This window comes from Prosopis cineraria, unplaced genomic scaffold (genome assembly GCF_029017545.1).
Source record: "Prosopis cineraria cultivar Desert tree isolate PC_DT_omini unplaced genomic scaffold, ASM2901754v1 PC9, whole genome shotgun sequence".
NCBI lineage: Eukaryota > Viridiplantae > Streptophyta > Magnoliopsida > Fabales > Fabaceae > Prosopis > Prosopis cineraria.
In genome coordinates, this window is record NW_026555340.1 from 13,253,655 (window position 1) to 13,264,968 (window position 11,314).

Genomic DNA, 11,314 nt, shown 5'->3' on the forward strand with positions numbered 1-11,314 from the left:
ACATTGCCTAACTCTCAGCAGCTGAAAACCCTCGACGTTTTCCCCTCGAGTTGGTTTTGATAATAACATGAGCGAATAGTATTGTAGCAAGCACGTGTCAAATTTGACCTAATGCATTATTGAGATATTCGCTCCTAATGCATTATATTCCTGTCCGAACAAGTATATCCAAAAAGTAAATCCCTAGGTCGGCCTTCAAATATTCTTCTTTTTGAATAGTGTGCCCGCAACTTCAATTTTATTTATAAATTATTTTAATATTTTATTAGAATTAGAAAAACTTTTAAATAAAGTTTGAAATAGTAAATTTGGATTTGGATTTGAATTTTAGATTTAAAATTTTATATTTTAAATCACAAATTTATGTATATAAAATTCTTTATGTAGATAGCTTAAGTAATTTCAAATGAAAAAAACTAATGAAAAGAGGCCATTTGTCTTTCTTTTAAGGAGCTGTTTGATTTATAAAGAAAAAAAGTAATAAAAATGAATATAATTATATAGAATGGAAAAAGACACTATTGCAAAAAAGGCTTTTAACATTTTTTTTAGTGATATTTACATCTTTATATTGAGAAACATAAATCAAGGTGACATAAAAAATAGATAAATTTACATCACTTTTGAAAAAGACGTGAAAAACAAAAATCACATCTCTTTTTAATAAAAAAGGATCCACATCCCATATTTGGGAAAAAGGGACGTGGATTATGAATTATGAATAATCTACGTCCCTTTTTCCATAATGAAAGACGTGGATTATTAGTAATTCACATACCATATTTGTAAAAAAAAAAAAGACGTAATAATCCACGTCTCTTTTTGTTGTAAAGGGACGTCCAATATAATTGGAAGAGGGATATGGATTATTTTTTATAATATATAATTTATATTTTTTTGTGTAGTCAATAAACTTGTAAATTTTTATAATAGCAACAGTCCAACATCTAATGGGTCCAACAAATAATAGTAGCAATAGTATAAGCATATATAGATTAAAAGAACACTAAAGCCATTATCTATTTAAGTGTTTAATATTTACAATTAAAGTTCAACAAACTATAACAATATATTAAATAGAGTTTCTAGCCTTCTAACTTCTAGGTCAAGCTAAAATCTTAATTGAACAAACTATAAAATTTGGACTGTGTAAATAACATTTGAAGAAGTTAACCTGCCAAACTATTTTGAATGTCATTTATCTCTTTATTGGTATAGGGGTACTTATTGTCAAAAAGCTACAAATTTTTATATGATTTTCATTAAATCTAGTAAAACTCTCAAGCCTATGTACTCCTTCTCTAAATTTTCATTGAGATTAAACTACATACTAGGTGTAAATTCTCATTGGTGCTAGATTGAATAATTTCATACATATAATGGATAATATAGTATCCGCACCTTGTACTCCCTATCTGTCGATGGCACTGGACAAATAAAAATTAAATGAGAAGCATAAACAATACCATATATGGAATGATTGAAGATGAAGAACTTTGAATAAAAATTACTCACATTTGGAAATATTCAAGTCGGTGAGCCTTTTTTTTTGTTCCACTTTTGGGTGGGCGGCAGCTTCCCTCCGTTATATGATATATCTTTAGTGAACTATAATAAAATTTAAATTAAAAAACAAGAGATTAAAAAAATTAACTATATAAAAAAAACTAACATTTTTAAACTATAAAACATTAACTGATGTGTTAAATATCTTTAGTTTTATCACTAGGTTGCTTACTCATGGAGCAAAACCAGTAAATCTCATGCAAATACATGCAGACAACATAAAGAGACCAGTGATAGCTACAACATATAAGAAATATAATTAATATATAAAAATAAGAAAAACATTACCAAACTAAATAATATATATGCATAAATATAAACAATTTGCCCTTCAAGAACTGGGGCCAAATAACATAGTAATTTTGTTTCTGAAATAGTATTGTCCACGTACCTCATGCTATCATGGATATCATTGTGAGTCGGCATCACAGAAGCGGGACACAAAAATCCAAATTGATTTTCTTTAGGTCTAGTACAGAGATTTTGAGAAACTTATTAGCAAAAGGAGATAAAAATTAATGCATATAAATTAGAATAAAAGAAAATGAGATAAAATATAAATAATAAATTTACAAGATTAATAACATGGCCCAGGATATATCTAACTGTCTCATCAATAGGAATTCTAGGATGTCTTTCTTATCAATTGCAAAAGGATATGATCTATTTACACCCACAATTCCTTTAGGCATCATCAACTGGATTGGCTTTGTTATTGCCTTAAAAAACTCATATAATTGTGGCAGATAAGGGAAGTCCTTAGCATCTTCAAGATCCTAATGACACATCAAATGAATACAAGTTCTATAAATTGAGTAAAACCAAAAATCAAACAATAATAGGTGTTTTTTTTACCATCAAAACTGACATATCCATGTCAACAAGTCTTTTAGGCCATAGATAAAGTAACCTAAGGCTTGGCCTAATTTTACAACCTCATCAGTAGGGAATGGAATTGTCGCATGAGGCTCAAGAACAACCTCAACTGACACCTTGACTTGGTTGTCTGAAATAGTAATATGATGGATTATTTCCCCGAGCATGTATACCTAAGCTGTAGCAACTATCCGCTTCATGGGCTTATCCCACTACTACAAAAATGGCTATATATAATAGGATTTATTCAATGGTTAATATTAAAAACGTTTAATATGTATAGGCGGAAAATCAAAAAATTCATATTAAACAGTTATTAAATAAAGTATGAAATAATGTAGATCAATACTCAATGATTTTTATGTATAACCGTAGAGTATATGAACAAATGAAATTTTTTCCTCCTAAAAACTTACTCAACAGTTAAACTAAAAAACTGTTGAGTATGTAAATGTCAATACTCAACAGTTAATATAAACAACTGTTGAGTATATAAATTATTTGAATAATTTGTTTTATCTTTTTAAAAACTTACTTAATGGATAATGTATAAAAACCATGAAGTATTTTGTCTAAATACTCAACATTTTTTTATAATTAACAGTTTAATATATTAATTATTTCATTAAGTTTTTTGTATTTTTTTAATATATATGGAATGATTAATTATAACTATTGAGTATATAGATATATACTCAAAAATTATATTCATTTATCCATTTAGTATATTAATTATTAAATAATTAAGGGTCTTCTTTTATATATATATATATATGTAATGGATGGCTAAGCTATTTATTAACAGTGTATATATATATATGTTTGGCACATTTTTATGCAACGGTGACCAATAATCGTTTAATATATATATGTATAAAAAAGTAATTTTAACAAAAAAAAGAAAATTATATTCAATGGTTTAAATAGATAACCGTTGAATATCTATACACTGCATATCTAAATATATAAAGCAGAGAGCTACATGTCAAGTATATTCAACGGTTTCATATATAAATATTGAATAGCAAAGACCTCACCTACGCATAAGAGTATTCAACGGTTTCAATATATAACCGTTGAATATCTTGGCTTCTCCAACACGCTTACGTACAACACAGCAAAGAGCTCGTGCAGCAGTGCTCTGTCATTCAAACAAATTTCCAAACTTTTTCATTCCAATTTGAAACCCTTAATCCCTCCATTGTTGGCCTTAAGCTCTTTGCCTTGTGAGCTTGTCCTAGCCCATTATCAACTTATCACTGTTGTCATCTCCATCTTCACTGCGTTTACTGCATTTCTTCCCCTATTTCATGAGCTCATCGCTAGTACAGTGGCCTCTTCCCCTTGATGAATACCCCAAGCTCTTGTTCTCCATTGAAGAACTGTGGTAGTCGTCCTTACTCCAGCTCTCAAAGGCCGTAGTTGCATTCTGGTTTGATGTCCCTCGAACTCACTTCCAATATTGCCAATCTAGCCTCCTGGTTCACTCGTGCTTGTGTTGTGCTTGTGCTTCAATTTGTGGCTCATTGCTGCTTCTCCCACCAGCTATTGCTGTTCCTATGGCCTTAATCCAAGTCCTCTTGCTTTCAGAACACCCATATCATGTGATCTTATGAGGTAATTAATTTTTTTTTCTTTCTTTCTTTCTAATTGCAATTATTGATGCTTCATACTTTGGGTTGATAAATAGTTGAAATTTAGAAACTTAAGGTTGTTATTTCAGTGAATTTAGCTCTGTAAAATAGGATTAAGCAAAGAGATAGTGTGATTTAGCTTGTAAAATAGAATTTAGCTATGTAAATTTATAAGCTTGAATGAATTGAGTGTTATTGATATGCTATGTAAATTTATTAAGGTTGCTCTTACCATTATCTATGGTACATCTTTTGGTTTGACTATTCTGGGACTTTGGATACGCTATTGTTAATTTTATTTTGTTCAAACTACTGAGGGCCTTTGTAAATATGCATAGTTGATTATTTTGTCAACATATTTTGCATTTTATGTTCATGTCTAATTGAAATAGCTTACTTTGTGGTTGAATTGTGAGTACTTGTGGCTATTATCTAAAATGAGCTTTGGTGATATTTTGCAATCAATTGCCTTCTACCCTTAGCCACATTACAAGCTTATAATGCTTATAAAGTTTTGTTCTAAAATTAATTTGAAGTTGATCTATGTGTATGTTAGTTTGAAATTATTGTTATTTTAATATTGAATTTGTGAAAAGAGGGCATTAAGCTCTAGAAGTGCTCAATTTTATGCCATTATGCTGTTGAAATTTTTTCAAATTTTTATTTTGCAATTATGTAGAAGAAATTTGAGTTTTCTTTGAAGTAGTTTAATATTTTACTTGATTAAATTAGTATAAATAGAGAGTAAGGCTTAAGGAACACTTATTTTAAGCTGTTATGCTGCTGAAATTGTCTAATTTTTTTTTAAATAATTAACTTGTCACTCACTGAATGCTTTTCTATCTTTATTACCTTGCTTAGACAAGGGCATTAATAATGAATAAGGAGTGGATGTCTACCAACCGTTTATCTAAAGAATATTGGCATGGGGTGGCAAACTTTATTAAGTTTGCAATAAGTAATGTAAAAGACTGTAGGTGAATTGTTTGCCCTTGTTTAAGCTGTGGTAATGTGAGGTCAATTTCTCCTGAAACATGTGAACTCTACTAGTTTAAGTATGGAATTGATCAGAGTTATCAGTATTGGGTAAAGCATGGAGAAATACCTGAAGATGTGAATAATTATAATTGGGGGCATATGGAAAGTTGTTTATCATCACCAGATTCCAACAAAAGTGCATATGAGACTAACTATTGTTTGGAAGAATTGCCTGATGCGATAGAAGGGGAACTCAAGAATTTTCCAAAGAAGTTAGAAAAGTTGAAAACTGATGTGGAGACACCTTTGTATGAGGGTTGTACTGAGTTCACTCTGTTATCTGCTATGTTGGAATTATACAACTTGAAAGCTACAAGCAGGTGGAGTGACACAAGCTTCTCAAGCTTTTTCTCTATAATCAAACTAATGCTACTAAAGAATAACAAGCTCTAGGGTAAGCTATATGATGCAAAGAAGGTGTTACGCACAGTTGGCCTGAGTTATAAGAAGATACATGCTTGCCCTAATGATTGCATTTTGTTTAGAAATGAATATGAAGAGCTAACCTACTGTCCTAAGTGTGAGGCATCACGTTATAAGCAGAACGGGAAAAGTCCAAAGAAGGCAATGTTGTATTTTCCTATTATTCCAAGATTCAGGCGCTTGTATAGCATACGTGAAGAGGTAAAGAACTTAACATGGCATGCACGTGGGAGAATTAAAGATAATAAGGTTCGGCATTCAGCTGATTCTTCTAAATGGATAAGGTTTGATAGGAAGTACCCTGGGTTTAGTAAAGAAGAGAGGAATTTACGCCTTGTATTATCTACTGATGGGATGAACCCATATGGGATGCAAAGTAATACCCATAGCACATGGCCTGTGATGATGGTCATTTATAACCTTCCTCCTTGGCTTTGCATGAAGCGAAAGTATATTATGTTATCCTTGCTAATCTCAGGGTCTAAGCAACCTGATAATGACATAGATGTTTATTTAGAACCATTAATTGAGGACCTAAAGCTATTGTGGGAGATAGGTATAGAGGTATATGATGCTTACAAAGAAGAGATATTCAATTTAAGAGCCATGCTTTTTAGTACAATCAATGACTTTCCAGCATATGGTAATCTATCAGGGTATAGCATTAAAGGACAATTTGGATGCCCTATTTGTGAAGAAGGCACACATTCAGTGAGGTTACAACATGGTATAAAGAATGTGTACCTTGGGCATCGCAAATGGTTGAGTGACAAGTATCGATACCGTCGTTGGAAAAAGTCATTCAACAGAACATCAAAAGAAGGGAGGCCACCAAAGGAATTGACTGGTGAGGAATTGTTTGAGAAGGTAAAAGACATTGATATTCAATTTAGTAAACCATTTGCAAAGCATGTTGGAACAAGCGGGTGGAAGAAAATGTCAATATTCTTTGAGTTGCCATACTGGAAGACCTTAAATGTAAGACACTTCCTTGATTTAATGCATATTAAGAAAAATGTCTGTGATAGTCTTGTTGGCACATTACTTAATATTCCAGGAAAAACTAAAGATGGCATTAATGCGAGGTTAGACATGGTTGTGATGGGGATAAGAGAAGAATTGACACTGCAAGAGAAGAAAACTCATCAATTTCTTTATGCCGCAACTTATACACTGTCTAAAAATGAAAAGAAAAGTTTTTGTGAGTTTCTTGATGCGGTCAAGGTTCCAAATAGGTACTCTTCAAACATTAGGAATCTTGTTTCACTGAAGGATTTAAAGTTGAAAGGTTTAAAGACTCATCATGTTTTGATGGAGAATTTTATTCCAGTGGTTATATGTGGTATTTTACCTGATAATGTGCGAGGTACATTCACAAAGCTATGCTACTTCTTCAAGTGTCTTTGTAGTGAAGTAATTAGCCCTGATAAGTTATTGAGGCTGCAAAGTTGAATTGTGCAAACATTGTGTGAGATGGAGATGTTTTTCCCTCTTGCATTCTTTGATATAATGGTCTACCTAACAGTTCATTTAGTTAGAGGGGTACAATTATGTGGTCCTGCTTATTTGAGGTGGATATATCCATTTGAGCGTCACATGAAAGTATTGAAAGGTTATGTTAAAAGTCAAAGTCGATCAGAATGTTACATTGTTAAATGATATATTAGTGAAGAAGCTATTTACTTCTGTAGTCAATACTTAAAGAATTCAAGGGTTGTTGGTGAAGAAGGTATAGAAAGGACAATAGGAAGAAAAGTTGTCACTATCTCAAATGACCAGTGGAAAAAAGTACACCTTTTTTGTGCTATACAACTCTCTAAAGGTTGATGATTATACTAAGATTCACCAAACAGAGCTTAAGAGGCAAAACCCTTATCGATTAGATAGTTGGATCACCAAACTACACAATAAACAGTTTATACACTGGTTGAAAGAGCATATAGAAGGGAGATATAATGTCGATCCTAATTCAGTTCCTGATAGATTGAGATGGTTATCACAAGGACCGAATAAACATGTCCTCTCTTACACGAGCTATATCATCAATGGGTACAAGTTTTACATGAAGGAGCACAATGATCGAAGCACGATACAAAATAGTAGTGCATCTACCATAGCTGATGGCATGCACATTTCCAGTGCGAAAGATAAAAAACCTATCTATGCTAGAATGCATTACTTTGGGGTAATTGAGCATATTTGGGAGTTGGATTATATCTCCTTTCAAGTTTCGATCTTTGGTTGCAAGTGGGTTGAAAATAATAATGGGTTGGATGTCGATGACTTTAGGTTGATTAGGGTGAATCTAAAGAAGGAAGGGTATAAAGAAGATCCTTTCCTTTATCCATCTCAAGCCAAACAAGTTTTTTATGTCAATGATTCTGCTGATAAGGAATGGTCTATTGTTTTATGGAGTAACAAAGAAGTTGAAGAAATAGAAGCTGTAGAAAGTAATGAAAATGAGCAAAACAGAAAAAATGATGAAGTTGAGATTGATCCATTTTATGGGACATCATTTGAAAATGATGATGGCTTAGACAATATTGAAGATGGTGCTTTCTACGTAAGACATAATCACAATGAGGGCATTTGGATTTCTAAGAAGGGGAAATCAATTCAACTAAAGAAGAAAACTATTAAAGTTAAAAAAAGTAGTTAGGACAAGAAAAAGGAAAAGAACAAAATAAATAGGTAAATGACTATTTTTTACTTACTATTTTTTTAGTTTTATATTTTTTTATTTAATCTTATTAAGATGTTGCTCTTGTTTGAATTATTATTGTTTTATTTAATCTTGATAATTGATGTCTTCATAGGTAAAAGGCTACCGAGGGTGATTATCTAGATACTAGATCTAAATCTAGTAGTCCTAGTAGGCAAAATGATGGTAGCAGGCAAAATGTGACCAATAAGGAGGAAGAACAACTAAAGAAGGGGTTGGTTGTGATGGAGCAGGTGATAAAAGCAAGAAATGAAGGGAAGAAGTTTATTGTTAAGTGAAATAATAAAAATTAAGTAGTTGATAGTAATAATTTCATCTGTTATTAAGACGAAGTAATAAACATGTTTATAATATATGTTCTTCTCACAAGTTGACTTGTTTGTTTTGTAGTTGGGATTTGAAATTGAGGAAAGGCACAAGAAGTATGTCCTACAAAAGGCTAGGGCAGCCCTCCAAGCTTTTAGAAGTTTTATCTCTCATAAATTCTTGCAGAACCCCGATGTGGAAGGAATTGAAGACACAGTTCCTCCCCTTATTAGGCCGATTGTAAATTTAAATGAATAGAAACATTTTGTTGACTCACGCCGTAGCCCAGAGTTTAAGGTATTATTTTTGTTATTCTATTAAAATATTGTTGCTTTTATTGGCATTTGTTTCAACTTATTTGTCATGTTTTGTGTTTTTAAAGGCATTAAGCACCAAAAACAAAGAGTTGGTAAAGAAGAATAAATATACTTATAAGGCTGGGCGTAAGGGATATGCGGGTGTTGAAAAGGCCTTGATTGAAAAAGAGCAGGTGCCAGAGGGTTCTATTTCTCGTGGCAAGATTTGGGCCAAGGCTCGAAAGAACAAACAAGGCAATATTGATAATCCGAAAACAAAGGCAGTTGTTGACACAATAGTAAGTGTTAATGATATAATGTTATTAATTATTTATTTTTACTTATTTACCTTACCTTTATTGCTTCATAGGAGAGCTTGACTCAGGAGGCATCAGCAGGCACTCTTACTACTGATGAAGATATCTTGGAAAAGGCATTGGGAAATACTGACCATCCTGGTCGTGTTCGGGGCGTTGACTTTGGCATCATAAAGAAAGAATACCTTGGAGAAGGGTACAAGCGTTGTAAAAAAACTGCTTCTTCTGCTAAGGTTCAAGAACTAAGGCAAGAGCTAACAGAACAGAAGTAACAGATACAAGCACAGTCACAGTAGATACAAAAGCAATCTAGACTTATTGACATGCTGTTGAATCGGCATAAGTTAGGACTTTCACTGAGTGACGCTAGCCCTAGTGTGAATGATAGTTGTACAATCCCATCTCAGCTCCTACCTGAGGTAATATTATTAACTTTCCTAGCCTTATTCATGGTAATATTATTCATATTATGTAATGATTTTTGTCTTTTTAGGGTGAGGCTGATGTTGATTGTTTGGGAGAGGATGGTAGTTTGGTTGCACTGGGATGAATGTACAATATTGTTGGCCAAATCATACTTCACAATGAGATTCTCCCTAAAGGGACAGTTAAGGTTTCTTTGAAGACAGCTGAAAAGCCTAATTATGATCTACCTCAACCCACCAAATATGCAAGGATAATAGTAAATGCAATTGAAAGCTTTATAGCATGGCTGGTTCATCTTATACATATTTCAGCACCGTCCCCAAAGGTATAACATCTAAATTCATAACTGAAATTTATTTATAGTTGATCTCTAACTATATGTGTGTATGTGTGTGAGAAAAACTAGCTTGTTGATAAGCCAGTAGCCAAGAAAGCACCATAGGCTATAAAGGCACCGACGAATAATAAGCGAAAGAAGGGAAATGATAAGAACTCCATTGATAAATCCAAGGAGTCCATCACATTTCCCAAGAATGCACCAAAGATTCTTCCTCAAACCCATATGCCTAAAGCCTCTCAATCAATACCTCAGTGTTAACTAGTCACACCCGACAGACACTGAAAGTTGCTTAAGACTTATGCAGAGACGCAAGAAGGAGTAATGCTCCCTTTCCTTACAGCAATGTATGGAGATCTAGAGTCTGTTGATCAAGTCAACTATAAGGTTTTGAATGACTTATTCAACCATGCACAGGCTACCACTACTTTGTGTAACTTACATATGAGGTATGTTTCTAAAACCTTACATTAGATATTTACCAATATCTATATCTTCATCATTTATTGATCAATTTATGTTGACATTATTTAAGAAACCTGTACATTACCATGCTTGCTGGGAGAGATCTAGCAGAGAGGGTTATACTCGTCAGTCCCCACTTAATCTCTCCTTATGGCCACGAGACAATGAGTCCTAAGTAAGGATTAGAAATAGCTCAGAAGCTTTCTAAATACTTTGAGCAATGTGGTGCTAATAAGAACAAAATATTCATGGCACCTTATTGTGAAGGGTAAATCATTTTACGATACTTTACTTTTTTCAAAATTAAATTATGACACTTCCTAATTGTAATCATTATCATAGGGGGCATTGGATGATACTTGTGATCAATCTAACTATAGGGAGAGTATGGTATCTCGACCCTATTAGAGGTGGTGATCCTACAAACAGACTGCATATAGTAGAGATAATTAATCAGTAATTTCACTAAGTTTTGTGCACACACACACACACATATATATATATATATGTAAGTCATTCTTCTTATATGCATATTTCTCACGTCAACTTTTCTATTGCATGTTAGAGCCATTGTCATGTATCGCACTGAGGTCAATCAGCAATCTCGACAACTAATAATGGGTAGCGGTCGCCTTGATAAAGCAACATCATAGACAATTATTAAGGTAAATGTATTTATCATTAATTTTGTGTTTACAACATAAATACAAGTCATGTCATGTCATTAATTGATCATATTTTTTTATCCAATATGTGATCGTAGTGCTCGGAACAACATGACAAAGCTAGGGATTGTGGGTACGCTATCATGAGATATATGAAGGACATAATTCAACACGCTCCTGTCATGACTCTTCCAGACAATGTATATATGTTATCGACCTTCTTTTCATTATTTAATATTTTTA

At 32.7% G+C, this 11,314-nt stretch overlaps 1 protein-coding gene across 1 annotated transcript; it reads left to right on the forward strand.

The window, feature by feature from the left end:
• Window positions 1–5,213: 5,213 nt before the first annotated feature.
• On the forward strand, window positions 5,214–6,989 carry LOC129319574 (uncharacterized). Its single transcript, XM_054964674.1, has 3 exons — window positions 5,214–5,434; window positions 5,600–6,180; window positions 6,235–6,989. The coding sequence occupies exons 1-3, from the start codon at window positions 5,214–5,216 to the stop codon at window positions 6,987–6,989; spliced, it is 1,557 nt and encodes a 518-aa protein (XP_054820649.1).
• Window positions 6,990–11,314: the final 4,325 nt, after the last annotated feature.

What these genes read in the sequence shown, in the direction of transcription:
- LOC129319574 (XM_054964674.1), top strand. Translation starts at nt 5,214, where the DNA reads ATGGAAAGTTGTTTATCATCACCAGATTCCAACAAAAGTGCATATGAG. An exon ending in AACTTGAAAGCTACAAGCAG is followed by an intron (nt 5,435 to 5,599) that starts GTGGAGTGACAC and finishes CATTTTGTTTAG; the next exon opens with AAATGAATATGAAGAGCTAA. An exon ending in CAATGACTTTCCAGCATATG is followed by an intron (nt 6,181 to 6,234) that starts GTAATCTATCAG and finishes CTATTTGTGAAG; the next exon opens with AAGGCACACATTCAGTGAGG.